Source organism: Manacus candei, unplaced genomic scaffold, assembly GCF_025592945.1.
Source record: "Manacus candei isolate 608988 ecotype Guabito, Panama unplaced genomic scaffold, ASM2559294v1 h1tg000002l, whole genome shotgun sequence".
NCBI lineage: Eukaryota > Metazoa > Chordata > Aves > Passeriformes > Pipridae > Manacus > Manacus candei.
This window is the reverse complement of record NW_026138050.1, coordinates 14,013,578-14,034,017: the sequence shown is the minus strand read 5'-3', so window position 1 is coordinate 14,034,017 and position 20,440 is coordinate 14,013,578. Positions and strand designations below refer to the sequence as shown.

Genomic DNA, 20,440 nt, shown 5'->3' with positions numbered 1-20,440 from the left:
CTGGAAAACCCAGGTATGGAAGCAGAGCTGTTCAGAAACCAGCCTGCCTCGGCACAGCACCTCCCAGGGCTGAAGTGGGCAGTTAGAGGGCTTTTCATTTTCCCTTTGTGTCTCTCCACCCCTGACACAGAATGTAAAGCCCCAGACTGGCCATGCCAATCTCTGTTACATCTTCCTCCATCCATCCCAAGGTCAGCTCAGCCAAGCCTGGGTGGAGGTAGAGAGGTGAACATACCCGGCCTGACACTTCTATTGCTGCTGTAAAACACAAAACCCAACCAGAACCACACAGAATTATCTGGTAATATCTAAGCTCAATTAAGTAGTAAGTTTAATGTCCCACCAAGGATACGTGCATCTTGGGAAGATGACAACAGCAAAAGTTTCAGCACGACTGAGCACAACAGACCCAATGAGACATGAGTTTAGACCTTGGCCATGCAACATACCCCCTTAGTCAAGTCACCTCAGCATTCCAGACCTTCCCACACATGCTCTGGTCCTAGAGGAGTGCCAGTATGGTTGGGTCAAGGGTGGCTGAGAAGCTGATGGGACATGAGGACCAACTCCCTGTGCAGAGATGTCAGACTGGGATAAGAGATACTTTTAGTCTGCAGCAGATCCAAGTTCAGTATGATCCTATTCTCTACATCCAAGTACCATCACACACCAAGGAGAACTGGGATTCCCAGGGACCACCACACACCCACAAGAACTGGAATTCCCAGGGATCATCACACAGCAAGGAGAATTGGGATTCCCAGGGACCACCACACACCAACGAGAATTGGGATTTTCTGTCTCTACTGGCTTCCTCCAGGTTGCTAAGCTTTAATTAACTGACTTCTCTACGGTATTCATGAACGTCAGCAAGCTCTACAATGTCTTTTGATTAACTGCATTTAAGCAATTAATTCTAAATCAGCCTATTCCTCCTGAAACTTGATGCAATATGACTGAAAAAAGAGATGCCACTAACTTGTTAAGAAGACAGCAGCTGTCTGAAAAGAGTTTTAGGAAAGTACAAGCCAGACTTCTGCACATGAAGGCAATATTTAAGGTTTCTAGATTCTTTGAAGGCCTCAAGGACTTTACAGGAGAGACCGGTCTCAGTACAAACAGGTCACCTGATGCAATTACAAGTCATGGTGGAGTCCCTAAACTTATCTCAATCAGACACTCTTGATTTCCTGTTCGCGGCATTGACAAATAAAAAGCTCTACATTACAGGTAATTACACTTCACAGAGGACAACAATTAAGAAATAGCCAATTACATTTTACAAGCGCAGGATAATCAAAAGCTTCCTCAAATATCTAGAGTTGCAATAAGTACTTAAAAATGGCAACTCCCAACAAATTGCAGGTAATTTAGAGCAATTTACACAGATGACATATTTCCCTATCTGTGCTCAAAACCTTCAAACTCGGTTCTGAAAAATACCGCAGGGGTTCCCGGAATGTATCACTGATGATTTCTAAAAGCAGGTCCTCACCCATTTCCACCTCCACTGGCCTCGAAGGTGAGATGCAGGACTCTGGACACCTTAGTGCAAAGAGAAATTCACTGCCAGGACAACACATTTTAGCTCAGGTATTTAAAAAAATGGGAGCATGCATGCATGCCAAATCTAAACAAACCCACAAAATACCTACTCCTTCTATTTCTGTTATTTGAAAAACATCCTTGATTTTAATAGTGCATAATTTGATTTAAACCCTATAGTTTTTAAAGGAACAGTCATTTGAGTCACCTGCTTTATTTGCAAGCCAATGCTGTAGCTTGCACACAGTCAATACAAGAGGATCAAGCAGCAAATTAAAAATCACTAAATGACTGAGAGCACAGGAAACATGCCTTTTTCATTTCTAAAGCTCAATCTTTTAGACAGGAGGTTTAAAAGCACCCTGAAAGGAGCAGAAGAGGAGAGATGGACAAGGACGTGATCCAGTGTAGTGGCTGATGGAGTACAGCAATTTCATCCCTCCCTTTTTTGGGGGGAGAGGGGAAAATGCTTTTCCTTAGTTATATGCCTTGGGTTGCTGGAACTGGAGTTTCACCTCAGAGCAGAGCTCTCCTATTGTATTTCACAATTCTTTACAGTCTCCCTGTCTCCTGGCCACCAGTCCAGCTGTTAGTGACATTACTTCAACCATATGAGCACATGAATTTCTGGAGGGCTTGTTGCTGTATAAAAGCTGATGAAGTCCCTGAGGATCCGCTTGGCAATTAATTAAGGACTAAAATCACAGAGGTGTTGGTTGGAAAGGACCTTTGGAGGAGCAGAGTAGTTCAACCTCCAGCCTGAAGTGTCAACACCAGGTAAGGTGGCCACAGCTCAGGTCCTTACTGAGAGCAAGAGTATTTTAAGAAATCATGTGAGAGAGGTAAAATCCTGATTAGCTATGGCCAGACACTGAAACAGCCTTTTCTGATCTTGCACCATAGGGACCATGGGAAGAGCAAGAAGGAAGGATTAATGCAAGGAAAGCTGACAATGTGCTTTGAAGAGCCTGGGACAGGCAGCAGCCCAGCACAAACATAAACCATGGAGGGGGCCTGGTGCAGAAGGGTCCCCTGTAGGAAAGGGAGAGCTTGTGAACACCTTTCTAAGGCACAAAGAGGTTGACTGTTTAGTACAAAGTTTACATCTGCAACACTATCAGGTGACCCTAAAAATAAGGAAAAAATTATTTTGAAGCCTTTACCTCCACCATAACTGGTTTGGTAACACTATGGTTAGAAAGAGACCTCCCAGCCATAGTCCAGGACTGTTTTCCTTGTCCTCTGTGCCAAAGGCAGAGTAACCCAGTGTTATACATCCTGTTCACGCTCAGCTATCACTCAGGACTGAATATACTTCTGTTTACCTGGTTTATTGAGTCACTAACTACACTGGTTAGATAATTTCAGATTTTCTTACAACCCGGATTTTTGCCTACTTGGCATATCAATGTGTGTTCATTCAATTTAAAAAGAAAAACCGTTTTTAAAATTCAAATTTTAAAGGAACCACATTTTTCTTGCCTGCTAATTGCCTTCTGTGGCTTGGCAACACCTTTGTGGACAATAGGTGTTCCTGCCACTACTGTCCCATCTGGAACGAGAGGTTTGGCTCCAGTCCCACCCTCTTTCTTCAGCTCAGGTTTCCAGGATGATTTCCAAAGCTGGGAAGTGAGAGGATGATGCCACTCCATACCACCTGAGGCAACATACTACACCCAAGTCCACAGCCCAAGATGGGCTACCTGGGAGGGTTTCTGACACTGCTGGTGCCAAGCCACAGGCAGTAATTAACAAAGAAAAAGGGTTGCTCTTAGCTTGGCTGCTGGCAGTGTGGTTGATGGCTCTGGACAAAGGAACTACAGGAGGTGAGAAAGGCAGCAATTCACACCGAGCTGACTCAGGGCGTCACCATCAGGGACCAAAAACCCAGATGACCTCGCTGAGCCCAAGCAACTGCTGCCTCCCAAGTGTATCCTACCACTGGGAAGGCAAATCCAGTGAGCTGTAGGATGCATCTACCCTTCTGAGCACGTGGAAGAGCTGCGGGCAGGCACTGCAGGGTCAGCATTTTCACCATAAAACCAGTGGGATACCAGCTCGTTTGCTACAGCTCCAACAAGCCACCTCTCCCAGGCAGGGAGTGCCCAAGCCTATGATACTTGGAAGGGACAGTCAGGTCTCAAGGAGAGGAGACGTGGATGACTGTCAAGGAGACAGACCAACATGGGGCCAGCTGACTTTTCTGCAAACGCTGCAGGAGCAGAAAAGCCTCCTGGAGCTAAAGCTGGAGCTGCTGGCAGCAGGGCTCGGCAGGAGAGGGGTGAGAACAAGCACTGGAGTCTGTGCCTTCCTCAAATTTGCTCATCTCCTCCAGCAAGCAGCGTGATGGAGCAGTGCAGCTGGAGCGGTGAAGTGTCCCAGGGACCGAGGGTGCCCTGCTAATGTCTGGAGCAGAGACACAAGTCAAGCTGCTGGTCTCAGAGACCCTTCCCCTGCTCTGCTGTGGTGGAGCAGGCACCCGTGCTGTGCCTCTTGCTGGAGGAAAAGGCTCCCTGAACCTTGTGAAACGGCAAGGCGTTGGTTGCTGTGGGTGCCGGTGCCCTCCCGGCCATGCGGGCACGAGCCCTGCCCTGCGTGGATGTTATCTGGGCAGAGTGCTGGCTTAGCATAAAAACAACAACAACAGCCCCCAGCAGCTTCCAGCCAGCTCAGGGCAGCACACTTCCGACTTCTTGGCAATCATGGAGAGAGAAGCACGTGACAAATGCCCCTCTCCCCAAAAGAAAAATACTCGGTTTTGCCCAGCTGGGCAGAAAGCACCAGCACCTGCAATGACATGACTACAGGAAAAGCACCATGACTTCCAGCACCCCTAAAACCAGGTGTGGCCAGCCTGCTGCATCTGAGAGGGACAGTCCAAAGGAACTTCTCTCCCTTCTTCCCTGGAGCCCTACAATCCATACAACAGGTACTGCTGGAAGGATGTAACAAGAGGGGAGCAGATGCAGCCCACAGCCTGGCTGTCACGGCTGGGGGCACACAAAGCTGCTCCCCCACCACCTCTCCACCAGTCCCATCAGACTGTGTCATCCAGCCTTTGCCATCACCTAAGCCTACACAGAATAAATCTGCATCGAACAGTTATTACAATGGTGTGAGCCTTGTCTCCCAGCCCGTCCTAGTGCCAGCCACTGCTACAACTGATTCCACCTCATCAGTGAAAGCTCTGGAGACAGGAAGGGCAGCAGAGACAAAGGTGTGCTGGGTTTACCTTTGAAGGGATTTAGATCTGGAGCACTCAACACCGACAAACTGCTGAGACAGGCATTTACTCAGGTGTATAAACATCATGGGCGGCAAACGCCAGCCTTGCAAGAATTCTCCTCCAAAGCTCAAGAATAAATTCAACATGTTTTTAAATAATTATGGATGAATCACCTGAAAAAACTTCCTACATTTTATCTTCAGCTGCTGACACTGATCGTGCAGCTGTTTTGTTTATAATGTAATTACACATTCCCACCTACTTGCACTCTCAGTGTGCAGCCGAGTACCTCAGGTAGCAGAAAACCTAAAGGCTGACATTTCCTTTTGGCCTTTGGAAGTGACAGAACGGTTAGTACAAAACTTAATTTATTTGAGGTGGGGAGGGGGGGAAAGAGAGGCCGCAAGTTAAATTTCCCTTCGAAGCCCGATGGTCCCCACCCAGAAACCTGCACACAAAAGAAATACTGCCTTTAAACTGGTAGGTTAGGTCTGAGACCAGAGTGAAGGTTTGTCAACCATGACAAGCTCCAGCTTGTTTAACAGTCGACCGGAGGGTTGAAAAGTCTAATAAAACCAAAGGGCCTTCCATAACAAAGCTGCTGCCACTTAAGGAGAACATTCACACCCATTCAGCAGGGCTTTTTTCAAACGTGCAGAGGTATTTAGAGCCTCCAAAGCGAGCAAAAACACACCAAAATCCAGCAGCTAGAAACAGAAGCTGGAAAAAACTGCAGCGAGCAGTAAGAAACACACTGGGAACAGTGAGTAACTAACCACGGGAAGAGATAACAAAAATGCTGCATGACCTCCCTCCCATCACTTGGATGCCTTTCTAAAATAGACACTTCAGCCTGACCACAAGTTATTGTGCAAGAATCACTGGGTGAAGCTGTGTGACCTGTTATCTCCAGGATTACCAAAGGAAAGTTTTTCCCATGCCCATTTGGAAAGTTTCCTCTCTTCAGGAGGAAGGTTTATGGATCAGTTTTAGCAGGCTGTGCCAGCCCCATCTGGGGAAGGCCCAATCCTCGAGGGAACAGGAGGATGCTCTGCCTTCTCAAATCCTCCAGCTGGGCCGATTTCCCCAGCACTCAAATCCCCCTGGGTCACAAACTTCACTGGATATATCCGGAGGGGAAAACTGCTGCACTGTTTTACAACGTGACAAATCCTACACTGCAGTGACACATCCACACATCCTTTGCTGCCCATTTCCATCTCGTTCTGCCAGCACTGGCCTGCCTTGAGGAGAAGAGGCTCAAGGAGCCTCTTCAAAGTAGCTTTTCCCAAGAGAGGAAAGCCAAGTTCCCCTGGAAGTGCAGATGTTCAGAGACACATTAAATATCAGTATTTCCACAACAAAGAAGGTGGCTTCTGCCGTTCTTTTCCTGGTACAGCCATGGACCAAGCAACAAAGGACTTGTGGTGATGGTCTTCATTCAGCAGTGGATCAGCAGAAGACACATGCTGCACACACCTGAGGTTGCCAGCCTACCCAACCACTTCCTTCTGTGGCTTTGCTCAAGACAGATGGAACATTTTTCATTTCCTAAGAAATAAATGTTATGACAGTCACATGGACTGAATTAAAAGTACAAAGACCAGACTTCTTAGCCAAAGACCTCAAATTTTATTAAACAAATAAAAAATACATGCCCTTGGAAACCCAATCTGAGTAGGGCCATAAGGAGAGCAAGAAGGTTCCAAGGTCATGTTTTACAATCTTTTGAAGCAGGAATGATGCCTCTGTCTGAAGAAGGCATTTCATGCACCATCTGTACAGAGCTTCCCTTTCTCCAGCACACTGCAAATGTTACAGTGGAAGAACTTGCTGTCTTTGCCCGGGCACTCTTATTTATACACAATAAAGGCCTTGTGCAGGAGATCAAGGCTGTATTTCATTGATTTGACACGATGGTTAACCTGTGAACTTTGCCCCTGCTAATAGAATAATTTCTGTTTGTTGACTCCTCTTTTGGTATCCTCGAGGGTAACAGTCGCTTCATCCCAGCTCTCATTTGCATGTCTGGTGCCAAATGGTTTTACAGCTTTTGCTGGCACGGAACAGGGCCAGGACAAAGTTAATCAAATGCAGTAGCTACAGCTGGATACTGAGGCCCCACACCTCTCTCCACAGATCCTACCTGTAATTTCCAGAAGCTCTCCAGCAACTTGGCTCTGATTCATACTTTGCTTGTGAAAGCTTGGAGAGGTCATAGATTCACAGAATGGTCTGAGATTGGAAGGGACCTTAAAGCTTAGCTTGTTGCAATCCCCTGCCATGGGCAGGGACACCTTCTACCACAACAGGTTGATCCAAGCCCTGTCCAACCTGGCCTTGGACACTTCGGGGATGGGGCAGCCACAGCTTCTCTGATCCTTGACTACCAAACAATCAGTCCCACAGAGGTCTTTCAGATAAATCTCACCCAGTCCAGGAGGCTGATTACCAGCCAAGAAAAGGACCAAATTTATGACTGAAAAGGGTAAACCTGTTAAACACTAAAGGTATGGTTTTCCAGCAGAGCTAACCCACCCTAAATATGAAATGTTTGAAAAAAAGGCAATCCCACCTCCCCAAGCCTACTGCTCTCCTCCTTCCAGCACAAGGATTTCTCTGAACACATGCTGGATATAAAGGTCAGAAAACTAAACTCCCAGGAAAAAACAGGACAGTGAAGATGGAGAGAGGGAGGGGACTGACTTTCTGGTCTATAACAGGACAGGGAATACGTGGGAGTTGGAGGGCTGACAGATAAAACCCAGTAGGTTCGGGTCATTAGCTCTGGAGATCCAAGGACTAACATGAGGCCCTGCTGCTAACCAGTAGGTCTCACTGGGGTATTTCAAAGAGGTTTTTTCCTCTAGCTATAGCTTTCCCTCCCTCCACTGCTTTTCATCAGGATAGATGAAAGCTCTTCATCTATTAGCTACTTAGATCAGATGAAGACCTTCAAAAAGCTGATACTTTAAGGACAGGTTGTATCTCGGGAGCCAGGGGACCAAAAAACTCCAGGTCTTACCACAGAAGGGTACTCTGGAGTCTTCAAAGATAAAATCCAATTTCCACGTGGGTTTTATAGAATTCGGATAATCTGACTTAAAACTGCAACGGTTCTACTTAAATTCATCACTGCCTTACAACAGTGAGGGATCCAGACCAGGGCTACGAGTAGCGATGGTTTTGCTTTTACAGGCAAGTGTGACCTGCTACAATTTAATTTCTGAGCGTGACTTCAGGCGAAGCAGCTCGCTCTGGCATACACGAGGAGAACGAGAGGAGCGTCCAGAAGAGTCAGACCTTTCCTGGAGTTGCCTGAGCTGGGCATTCAGGGCTACACCAGTGAAGGCAGGGGCAGCTTTGCCCCCCACAAGCAGAGACGGGCGCTGCAGCCCCCAGAGCAGCTCACACCTGAGCCACCTGTGTACTGCAAAATGGGGGGGAAAAAATGAGCCTTTTAACACACAAATCACCTCAAACCCAGTTGACTGCTGTGGGAATTTGTATTTCCAAGTGTGTCATCTTCGCATAGTCCGAAGCTGCACTTCCAAGTGAAGCAGGCATTAATTAGCTGATTTCTGGCATTAGGATGGGTGGTGTCAGACATACTTTGTATCTGATAAGCTCAAAAGTGTAGCTCTCATCTGGTACCGTTCCACTTCCAAATCACGTCCACTAACCCTGCAGCAGAGCTCGGCCATCCCACCGCCATGGAAGAGGTGGGTAAGGTGGCACCAAGGTCACCCGGCCTCACCCACGCCGGGATGGCACAACACGAGCGGCTCCACGCGGCCCAGCAAGGCCAGGCTGAGCAAACCCCTGCTCTCCACCAAGTGTCAAATCTTTTCAGAGAGATGCTCAGAATTATATTCACCAGCAATTTGACTTTTTAATCATTTCAATTACTGTGACTAAAACCCTTCAATCGGAACAAAACCGGGGAAAAATAACCCCTCTCCTTCTGAAGGAAGCCTGCCTGGCTTAACAGACCATACCAAATCGTGAAGGTTTTTGCTTTTGTGGTCTTCACATATTTCATTTAATGCAGATAATTAACCTCAGTTTCTAATTTCAAATCCTCCACATAAGGAAGCAAAGTGACTGAATACATTCACTGACAGATGGAAAATTAAAATATTACTACAGCTTCTGCACGGCTCAAAAGACGGGGCCTCGCAAAAGATCTTTCTTCTTTTATTTGACTGATTAACTGTAATTTGCTTAATGGATTTAAGGATGAGCCTAATAATCCAATGATATATCCAGGAACTGATTTAGGATATCAGCACCTCTCTTCTGATTTTTTTTTAAACACAGCAGTTTCTTCACTACAGACAGTCGCTTCTGAAACCAGGCTTTTCCATCAGTTTTAATAAAATCAGGTCCATGATTTATTTCAAACAGGTGGTGATGGCATGACTGGCCTTGCACCATGCAGCCACAGTGCTGAACTTCTTGTAGTACCTTCTGAAGCCCCAGATTTAGGGATGACCCACGGCCTCAACACGCTGTGGCAGCCAGTGACCCAGCCCAGTGGGCAACAAGGACTTCTTGCATGGCTTGGGAAGGCGGAGAAGTCAACAGCTCTACCCTCACATGGGGCCAGCGTGTGTTTCCCCAGCACCCCTACACCCTTCTCAGTCCCTTTTCCACCAAGAAAGTCTGGCATAACAGGATTTCACAGTCTGTCTCAACAGTTAATAAATCCAGGATCCAACAGACTATTAAAGGAAAACATCCAAGAGGCAGTCATTTTTAAAACGTCCAATGGCAACTAATTATTCAAGGGATTAGTCCATTATAGTAACAACAAAGAAACTCTTAAAACATAAAGCCAAGTTGAACGGCAGATCAAACCCAAGGTGTTCCCACCTCCTGGGTGCACTTCTCAGCGGCCTGGGAGCGGTTCAGCTCCCACTCAGCCTTTTAGCACCCAATTCTTTCTGAAACCGGGCAGAGCCCAAACCAGTCAGACTCAAAATACAGTATTTCATGATCTGTGCCATCATTGTTAAGTGCACAACAAAACAGGACCATCGCCAGCACTGGACCAGTCAGGCCGTGGCTCAGTCCAACCCACTCAGCCTTCTAAGGACAGAGATTCCCTCCCCTCTGGTGATGTGTTCCTGGACTGCATCATGCTCCCAAGACTTTTTTCCCCCATGTCCAACCTGAATCCCCCCAGCACCAAAAGGAGGGGGATATAATCCCCCTTCTGTGCTTTTAAGAGGAAATATTCTGTAACTCAAATAAAAATCACAACAAAACAAGGTTTTGTTTGCTGGAGGAGGGGAGAAAACACTATTCATTTATCAAATGAGAGTGCTAAAAGCTTAACTACCTGTCTTTAAAAAGAAGCCAAAGCACTGATCCATAACCAACCAACAAACACACCACTTCTTCATCTTGATTTGTGTGGAGGCAAAGCTATGGGCACAAAAGGTATTCTTCTTCAAATAAAATCCATTTTAAAACTTGGCAACCGTCAGTATAAATACTTTACACTGTTAATGTAATGTAAGCACTTCCACACAGAAGTTTCATCAGCTTAACAACATATTTTAAAAAGCTGGCTTAACTTCTGTGCAAAACCACCATCAGTCTCTGTCCTGTATATCTTACAGTGCCCCAGCCACTAAATTACCACTTAGAGCTATTGGCATCAGACCCCCTCCTTGCTGGACTCACTGATTTCTCCAAGAACAATGCAGAACCCAAACTATTCTTCTGCAACTTATTTTCTTTAAAATTGGAAATAGCCACTGCTCTACATGGATTCCAAATAGAGCTGTACTGATGACAAATAATACTCTAGGCCCAGCAATTTTAATTCAAGATAAGCATCCAAAACTTTTCTTCCTGCCTTTGCATATGGGTCTAACATTCCGAAGATGCTTTTTCCCTGCAAACGAGCTCCAACAGCCTAACTCCAAGATGCACGCGCTGCCTCTCCAGTTAAAAGAAGCATCAGTAAGACCATTAACACATCTTTAAACTTTCTAAACGTGACTGCTCCTGCACCAGCATTCCTGGTTTTGCATCCCCGGTTTTCCAACCGGTCGGTACAATTAACGACAATTCCTTCACCACACGGTCTTGAGTCAGAGGTGTGCAATTTAATATTTAATTATGAACGAAGCAGCCAACCTCAAAATTAGGGCTGCCAGCTAAACTTCAGCCAGCTCCTTCCTGATGCAGCCCCAGCTTCTGACCGCTGGACCGTTTATGCTGCCTAAGCCATGGGGAGATCCCTGAGCCAGCCTACACCGATCCTCTCTGGCTGTGTTTGTCGCTGCATCCTCCCACATCAGAGGTTGTCACGTCCCTCTAAAGCTCCATCAGCTCTTCTCCGCTGCCCTCCTCTTCATACTCTGTTATGAAGAAGTGCTGGCTGTGTGTTTTGGGGAGAGCTGCCCTCCCACGTGTCCGGAGAGGCTGCCAGTGCGTGGGCACAGGCACAAGGGCTCTCCTGGTGATTTCTACCGGCCTGGTGGAGAACCACATCACCCACCCTTCCCATTTGAACCACCAACACTTGTGAAATGCCGTGAGCTTAGTCAGCTCAGCACTGTGGAAATCAGAGCTTGGAGCCAGCTTCCTTTAAAAAAACCAACCCCCTGTGTATATCAAAGACCCCGTTGAGAAATTTCTCCGTCCGTGCCCAGCAGCTCGACCACAACACTCTTCAAAACCAAGCAACTGGAGACTTCACCCATCACTGTGTCCTCTCATCACCATCACCCAGGTTTCCTTTTCAACGCATCGTGTGCTTCATGAAATGGGTCAAAACCCAAAACAACTGGCAGAACTAACTCAAATCTCCCAGTTTTCTTTGTTTTCAGGAGAGATGGAGACAGAGCTGCTGGCAGGTAACACCATATGCTCTTCTCACTTCCCACCAGGGGAAGAAAGCAAAGGCAATGGCTGTGAGAGCTGCTCTCCAATAATTTGGGAGTGGGAGGGGAGCGCCTTCCCACGCAGAGTTAAAGAGACAGCAGAAGAAACCCACCCCAACAAAAGACACAACCCTTCACCACAAAACACCCAATTTCCAACTCTTTAAGATGTGTGTGTTTCCCTGGAGCAGTCAAAACCCAGGCTGCGGGGCAGTTGTCAGGCACAGGTTTAATTTCTGCTCTGCAGCTCCGAGGAACGCTGGCCCGGCGTGTCGGAAGAAGGTTAATGAACGACTGAGCCGCCCTCACAACCACGTTAGTGTCACTTTCGGAAGCTGCGAGTTAATGCCCGAGATCTTCGGGGGTTACTCTCTTTGAAGTTCACTGATCCATAACCAATGTCCAATTAATTTGCAGGAGCCGAACCATAATGACTATTGGCCTTTTCCGACGCGCACAAAAACACAGTGGGTAACGGCGATGCTTTTGGCTTCGGGATGTTCCCAAATGTGCCTGCACGTCTGCACACCTTCGGAACACCCAACCCTAATCACGGGCTCTCTTTCTGCCCTTTGAGGAATTTTTTTGCATTTGCTCTCCCGAGAGCAGAGCTACTGCATCAAGATTTATGAACTTTCTGCTGCTGCAAAAAAAAAATAAAATTTGGAGCTGATTCAAGATGCTCATTTGCTAACAGGGAAATACTTCTACTGCATTTGCTTAGATTCCTCTTTATTTAGGGTTTCCATGGAAGCCAAGGAATAGAAGTTCAGTCTTGGGAAGATTAAACAGGCCCTGAGATATAATGCAAAACAGCTTATTTCAACATTCCCCAAAGAACAGAAATGAGAAATTCTTCCACACATATGCCAAAAAAAAAAAAAGGAGGTTTGTGGAAATTTTCAAAATAAATTGGGACCCAGCTTTTAAAATGCTGCACACAACCATCACTTCCTGCTGCAAGCAGCTCCACCAGCTTCCAGCACAGTTCCTCAGGTGAGAAAGTAAATGAACAAGAAGTCTGCAGGATAGAGAAGCTACAGCTTAAAAATGAGCTTATTCAAGGCAACTATTGCTATACAACATCCGAGAAGAAGGTTAATTCAACCACAAGGTCTTGCACAAAGAGGAACAATCACCTCATAAATTAGTATCTCAGCAGTTTTTAGAATAAAAAAGGCAGAGATTATGCAGTTCAGCAGCACCTTCCATGGCGACGCTCTGGATGCTACTGGAGCTGACAGACCAACATTTAAAAAATAAAATAAATCCCTTATCTTCAGCTATTCCAAGCTGAGAAGTGCTCCTGCTCTGGTGAGAATGGTAAACATTTCCTTGCCTCCCTACCCCACAGGTCAGCAGAGTGTCAGTAGCCACAATGACAGGCTGTCCGACTCTACAAATTAATAGCCACACATTTTCTCTGACCTCCATCCCCCAGGTAAAGATTTATGTTTTGTGTTATTCCAATCTGGTATGAAAATGCCCAGGACCAATGAACTCTACTCCAAAACACTTTTATTTCACAGCACCTTCCTTAAACCATTTTACAATCTGGCACAGATAATGGTAAGGGGTAAAGTGCACTTTTTGCCTTTAAGTTGGAGCTAAAATCCTGTGGCATGCAGGATTTGCTACCTGGTGTAATAAGGAAACTAAACACTGCTGACTCTCAAGTAAGTTATTTTCAATATTAACACCATTACTGCTTAAATAAAAAGATACTTAAGTCGTAGCCTTTTCTAATCCTTCATTTATGGTGAGCACCCAACCACTCAGTGAAAATGCACTTCACTACATGCTGAAGTTTTTATTAACTCCATGGGAAAGTCCCAAGACACCGGGATATTTTTTTTCTGACTCCTGATTAAAACAGCGGGAGTCCGCGTGAATTCCCTTCTTTTTTTTTTTTTTAATTCCCCCCCTCCCAAAGAGTTTCACATGTAACAAACCCTCCTCAAAATCTGTAAGGAAACAAGAACCAAGCCAGCTGAAAGGCACCAAGACCTCGCGCAGGGCGGGATGCGCTTCCAGCTGCCCGCCTAAAGGGATGGCCGGGGGAGATTAAACACAGAAATGCTTTTCATAAGGCAGGAGGCTTTGAAGAGGACACTTCAGCTACTTCATTTCATAATCTTCACAAAGCGTCAGATTTTAGCCTAAGCAGGTCTTAAAACAAGGAGATTTTATTTTAAAAAAGGGGAAAAAAAAAAAGAAAGTAGGAATGTGTTCTGGCCGGGTTCTGTTGATTCAGCAAGGGTTAGACACACACACGCTTATTGATCCCAGAGAGCTCCCTGCTAAGTTAATTGTCTGGAATTTTAACTGAGCTCTCAGCAAGTTTCAAAATCCATGTTGGCTGGAAGTGGGTGGGGGACCCAGAAAAAAAAAATAGGCTGCAAAACTGCAAGTCCTCTAGTTGAAAAAAAACACCAATTACTTTCATGAAGGGAAAAAAGCTGCAGCAGGGAATGGTTTTAACCGGATTTGGGGATTCTGTGTTTGACACCACTATAATTCAGTGCTGAGAATCTCATTTGCAAAGCAGTACCATTAGCAGGGAGCACTGTGAATGCACTGTGAACTCCCATCCACGGTACCAAGGGATCTCCTTCAAGCTCATGACAACAATTTCTACACAGAGCAGTGTTACCACCAGCTGTACCTGTCCACATTACAGTACCTGAGCACTGACCTTCTGCTTGTGCAGGTAAGGGCTCAGCTGCCTGTTTGTGCATGGGGGCTGCCCATGGCTCTGCACTACCTGCCTCCAGCCCACATCCAGCAGCAGTTCCTCCAGGTGAGGAAAGTGCTGCAGGGCTGATCTGGCGCAACCAGACAGGAACAGCCAGAGACACCTTTAAAACAACCTGCGACTACTTTCAAACAAAGCTTTGCACACCATCGAACCACCCGGCAACGCCAACCCGCACCGATGCGGATGCTCCCCACCACCACTGGTCCTCCAAAGCTTCCCACCACCCCCACGGTGGCTCCCCAGTCCGTTCACGAGCTGCCCCGGCGCTCACCCACCTGAACTCCCTGCCCTCGCTGTAGCGCCGAGCCGAGGCCGCGCGTTGCGTGGCCGTCTCCAGGAGCAGCTTCTGCGTGAGCCTGCTGGAAGGCGCCGAGTCCCGGCTGGCCTCGGGCTCGGCCTCTTGGTCACACTTCCACTCCTCGTCCTCGTTCAGAGTCGGCAGATAACCAGGTAGTCCTTTACCTGTCCCAGACCCTGAGCTCGGATCGCTATAAATTTTTGGACTTTCCCCACCTGTCCTTGTGTACTCCAAATAAATATCTGACTTAAGGAACAAAGGGTAGGTATTGTCTTCTATCATGCACTGAATCTCCGTTTGGGCCTGGTCAAACATGTCGGGGTCAATCTGCAGTTTCACGACACAGTCTTTGATGAAGCTCTTTGTGGCTGGTTTGATCTGCCGGGACACAATGCCATTGTTGTCGAGGATGTATTTTTTGTAAATGGCTTTTGCCAGCTTGAGTCTTTTTTCCTCGTTAGACACACACGGCTCCAGCTTCCTGAAGCCGCTGCAGGCAAACCAGAAGTCCAGCAGATCTGCACAGTCCTCCTGTTTCAGGAAAGTCCTGAAGAGGTTGATTCCATCTTGATCATCCAGCAAGGAGTGCAGCGACTCGGCCCACTTCAGGTAGGGTGGAGTTGGCGAAGCACTCCCCTCGGGCTCGTACCCCAAATCCAAATCGGAGCGCCTCGGTGTTGCTGTGGACATCTCATTTCTAACCACGTCACTTTTACCGGAGTAGAAACCATGGCTAACTGGCCTTGGATCCGTGGACACGAGTTCCCCCTCCTCACCAGGAACTGGTGGTCTTGGAGCATCTTCAGTGAAGCTTCCTCCGAGGTCCAAGGGGAAGCCTTTCCCCTGGATATTCATTTTTCTGGTCCTTGCTTGCGCGGGAGCAGCGGGGGACGAGCTCAAATCTCAAATCACCACTATTTGTAGCTCCAAGGTAAACAAGTTTGTTTGGCTGAAACAGAGGAGAAAAAAATAAGCGAGTATCACTGGAAATAAACACTTTAAGATTACAAACCACTGCACCATTCCTGTACTAACACCTCTTTTTTTTCAGCAGAATCAACAGCAAAGCTCTTGGAGACTTCCAAGAGCGCAGAACTGGGCTTGAACCAGGCACAGGCTAAAAATGACAGTTACAGAACATCCAAAACCGTACATCCAGAACTCAGCATCAGTGATACAGCTGATGCTCCTCTAAAACATAATCCCATTACCCAAGACCGGTGGTTTTACCAGACCCTGGTATGTGGCAGTCCCCACATCCAAGAGATCCATACTCAGGTATCACACAGCACACGCACCAGGTGATACTGAGGCAACACAGCTTTTATCTTGCTGTAAATCTAGGAAATTCTCATCCCCGAACAGGAATTTAAGGCTTGTGAAAATTATTTGGAAAGAATACCCAGCTAGTCCTGGAAGCAGGACTGCACCTTAATCAAACACAGGTGGCTTTCGTACGCTCAAGTGACATACCAGCGCCACATTCCTCACAAATCTCTGCGTTTCAGAAATACGCCGCGTCGCCTCCTCGACTAGCTCTAGGGGAATCCAGATGCATCGCTGACCCTAATATTTTGGGCATCTGGACTGCATTCTTGCTTCAGATGGGCATGTTAGCACAGGAGCTCAGTTCTGGCACTGCTTTTTTGTAGGCAAGCCGTTGAGAAAAGGTTCATTTAACGCCAACAAAATTGCACGCTACGAGCCTGGGAAAATTTCAGGTCATCAAAGGAAGATGAGAAAACCACCTTGAGAAGGAAACCCGATCAAGTACGAGGTTTTTAAAGAAAAGCAACGAGTCAATATGGAGGATGGGAGGTGTGGGGAAGAAGAGGAAGGCAGGGAAGGGTAATCCCTGGGTTGCTACTTCTGCTGCTCGACAAGGTAACTTCATCATTTAAAGGCAGTAGCAAAATTCTTGTCCTACAGAACAGCCGAAGCCCCAAGTACTGCAGAGCACCAGCTGCCTGACAAATTAATACTCCTTGTGCTGGATTAACTCAATTGCATGTGAAAACACACCAGGAAAGACACATTTTAGCTCGCCCTCCCTCTCAAAGCTCACCCCACCTCAAGCAACATGTCTTTGGGATGCTATACCATTTCCCTCCCATTTTCTCATCCCGGCTGAACCGAGAACCGCCGACGATGCCGTGCCAGCCCTTACAGCCCACCTGTCCATCGTGAAACGACCCAGCGAGCCCAGGGGCTGCCAGTGAGGACGGCTGGGCCCCGTGTGGAACACGGCAATGAGCCAGCGCCGTCCGAGCCCCCCCGCACGAACCCCCTGCCCTGGCACCGCGGGACGCGGTGGGCACCGGCCCCACGCCGGGGGTCGGATGGTTTTCACCCCGTTTCTGGAGGCGAGCGCTGGGCTCGCCCCCACCTCCGCGCCGCAGGTCCCCGGTGACCCCCGGCCGGGCGGCGGGGACCCCCGGGGCAGCGGCCCCGCAGCCCCACGGCCACGCCGGGCATTGTTGCGCCGGGGCCGCGCTGGCTCCTCGCCCCGGCCGGGGCAGCCCCGCGGAGCCTCCCGGAGGACGCCCGGCCGAGCCGCCCTCCCGGCTCCCGGCGGGGACCCCCCGTTCGCCCCGCGGCAGCCGCCGGGCCGGGCGCGCTGCGGGGCGGCCCCGCCGCTGTCAGGGCGCCGCGCGGGGCCCCCGCCGCCCCCCGGGCAACTTCGCGGGACCCGGCCCGCGCCTCTCCCCGCGCCTCCGCCGCCACCGCCCCCGGCCGCGCTCGCCCTCCCGGCCCGCCCGCCCCCCGCGCCCGGGGCGGCCTAGCCCGGCCCGGCGGCCCCGGCGCGGCCCCGCGCTCCCGCCCGCGGCGGCCTCGGCGCGGCCTCGGCGCAGGGCCTGGGCCGGGGCCGCCTCACTCACCCGCGCGGAGCGGCGGCGGCGGCCCGGGGCGGCGCGGGGCCCGGCCCATGCGGCTCAGCGGCAGCGGCGGCCCGGCGGGGCTGCGGCGGCACAAAGCGGGCGGCTCGGGACGCCCATGGCCTCGGCCGCGGGCGGGCTGGCGGCGGCGGGGAGCGATCGGGAGCAGCAGCAGCAGCGGCGGCAGCAGCAGCAGCCGAGCCCCGCTCCGCTCCGCCTGCGCCGCTGCCTCCCAGCCCGGCACGGCGGCTCAGCCGCGCCCCCCGCGCCCCCGCCCGGTACTGCGGGACCGGCGGCCGGAGCGGGGCGGAGCGGGCCCGGCCCGGCCCGGCCCGGGGAGGCGGTGCGGGGACGCGCGGGGCCCGGGGGGGCTGCGGGCTCCGCACCCGCTGCAGCCGCACGGAGGTGCCGGCCCGGGGAGGCCTCGGGCCCCGGGAGCCGCAGCACATGGCCGAGGGGCCGGGCTGGGCTCCGGACAGAGCCCCGGCACATGGCCGAGGGGCCGGGCAGGGCTCCGGACAGAGCCCCGGCACATGGCCGAGGGGCCGGGCTGGGCTCCGGACAGAGCCCCGGCACATGGCCGAGGGGCCGGGCAGGGCGCTGGGGACCCGCAGAGCTCTGGCTGGGCGGGCACCCCAAGGGCTGAGCGGCTCCAGAGCTCTTGCTGGCCATGGCCGAGGGGAGCCCGCAGAGCCCCCGCGAGCATCCCGGGCAGGGATGGCCCCGGAGAGGGTCACACTCGGGAGACCCAGGAAAGGCATCAGCCCTCAAAGTACCACCAGTCTCCACTGCTCTGTCCGTGTTGAACGGCATGGCACACCCGAGCTCTGCCCGGTTTGGAGCGCACATCATGGGCCTGGGAATGCAGGAGCGTGGTGGCCGGTCCACCGGCTGCTCTTGCCTCCACCAACCACTACAGCTGGTTTGAAACCTGCAAAGTGTGTCCTGCTTCTCTGAGCTGGACAATTCCGCGGCAGGGAGAAATCAGGGACTGTCCAAGAGGTGGCACTGCATGGACTGGAACGGGTCACACAATGTGGAGACTCCCCACATCGGCATGTCAAACCCTGAGATGGTTGGTTATGGGGAGCAGGGTGCCCCAGCTCTGAGGCTGCTGTCCCAGAGTGACGGGGGACACTGCGGGGAGAAGAAGGGGATTACCAGATGCAGAGATCAAAAGAGAGCAGAGTAACAGGGAAGCGCAAAGCCTGCTTCCTCCCTGGAAAGCAGCGATAGACTCCAAGCCAGGCAGACCCCAGGTACCATCTCAAAAGCTGAACATGCAAACAAGCCACAAGACAGTCCTTTAAAAATCAGAAATTACTCAGAATGATTTCAAACAGGGATGGTTTCTGCTTTCTTATGCAATTACACTGTTGCACATGCCTGCCCCCATGCATTTAGAGAACGCTTTTGGAAACGGTAGCATTTTTTTCCCCAGCTTTCTGAAATGCACAGAAATCCACCCTAGGCAGTGGCACTCCCCATCCCACCCCGACAGAGAGCCCGGCAGGCCGATGTGGCTCCTTACACCCTTTCATGTGAACGATGCTGGGAGCTGATTTACATGTAGCAGTGCAATACTGATCTCAAGCGTAATAATAGAAAAGCTGATGTGGGATTCAGCTGGTAAAGAATTAAAGGATGGGAATATAATTAATGCAATCAGCCTAGTTTCCAGAAAATAGCTCTTGTCAAACTCTGATGTCATCCTTTGAAGAGATTACAAGTTTGGTTGATAAAGGTTATGGCATAGAAATAATAGACCTGGGCTCTGTTCAGGCATGTGACTTAATCCATATACTATTCTGATTAAAAATTAGCACAATACAACATCAAGAGGGACACCTTAAAGGGGCTGGGAGCTGGCAAACTGACAGCCATCAATGGGGAATCCCTGCAGAATGGGAGCGCGCTCAGTGGGTGTCCGGGCTTGGATGGGAAGCCCAGTGCTATTCAGTATTTCCATCAATGGTCTAGAAATAGATTAAAAAGCCCTGCTGAGAAAAACGCCGGGGTGAGGGAAATGAGAGGGGCAGGAGACACGGACGAGGTCAAGGCAGCTGTAGAAAACTTCACAAGCTGAGTCGCCGGCAAATAAAACATGGTTGAATGCGAGCAGCTGTGAAAGAGTCTGTCCACTGAGCACAGGGCCCTTCTGCTGGAAACCCGGGATCTGCCCAGGATGGACTGGGGGGAGTGTAGGAGGCGGGAGCAGCAGGCTCCCCACGGGGGATGTCTGGCTGGGTCAGGGCTGGGTGCTACAGCAGAAGGATTCCAGAATCTGCGTTTTGGAGAGAATGCTGAGAAATTAGGAGAAGGTGGAGGAGAGTTAAAAGTGAGCCCTGCTTTGCAGGGGAGTGGCTGAGGCCCGCAACCTCCCCAGCGAGTTCAAAGGAGCCCTGGAGACATTATAGCACTTCAGTCGCTTCATGGGTGAGAGACCATCAGGTATTAGAGAGCTTTTCATCTCCCAGAGAAAGGCCCAGCGAGATTCACAGCCCAAACTGAGATCACATGGGAAACCAGAGCCAGATTTCTCCGTGGCAAAGGGGAAACCGAGGGGGTGGGTGATGAGTTTGGGTCCACCAGGATGCAGGTGGCTGAAGGGCTGGGCTTGACATGCCCTCCCTCATGCTGACATCCTTCCTTGTAACCTCTCCTTACTGCTCCTTGGGTTGGGCTGGACTTGGGGAGTGGGAAAAGTGCCTGGGGCTCTCTTGGACCCCCCAGCTCAGGAGACACAGCCCAGGGTGAGTAGCCAGCACTCATCCCACCCGCAGGAACACCAGGGAGGCAGAGGGGCTCCAGACCAGCTGGCAGGGCCTTCCAGCAGCA

The 20,440-nt window shown here is 50.1% G+C and overlaps 1 protein-coding gene across 2 annotated transcripts in view; it reads right to left on the bottom strand.

Moving 5' to 3' along the window:
• Nucleotides 1-17,897, bottom strand: part of AXIN1 (axin 1) — a 71,694-nt gene extending 53,797 nt beyond the window's left edge. Inside the window, exons 1-2 of one of the 2 annotated variants that reach the window (XM_051780403.1) lie at nt 17,606-17,897; nt 14,704-15,675 (exon numbers count right to left, since the gene is read on the bottom strand). In XM_051780403.1, coding sequence (XP_051636363.1) covers nt 14,704-15,581 — 878 coding nt within the window. In that variant the 5' untranslated portion in view covers nt 15,582-15,675; nt 17,606-17,897. Of the gene's footprint in view, nt 1-14,703; nt 15,676-16,199; nt 16,970-17,605 lie in introns of those variants that run through there. The other variant, XM_051780413.1, reaches the window with a different exon arrangement.
• Nucleotides 17,898-20,440: the final 2,543 nt, after the last annotated feature.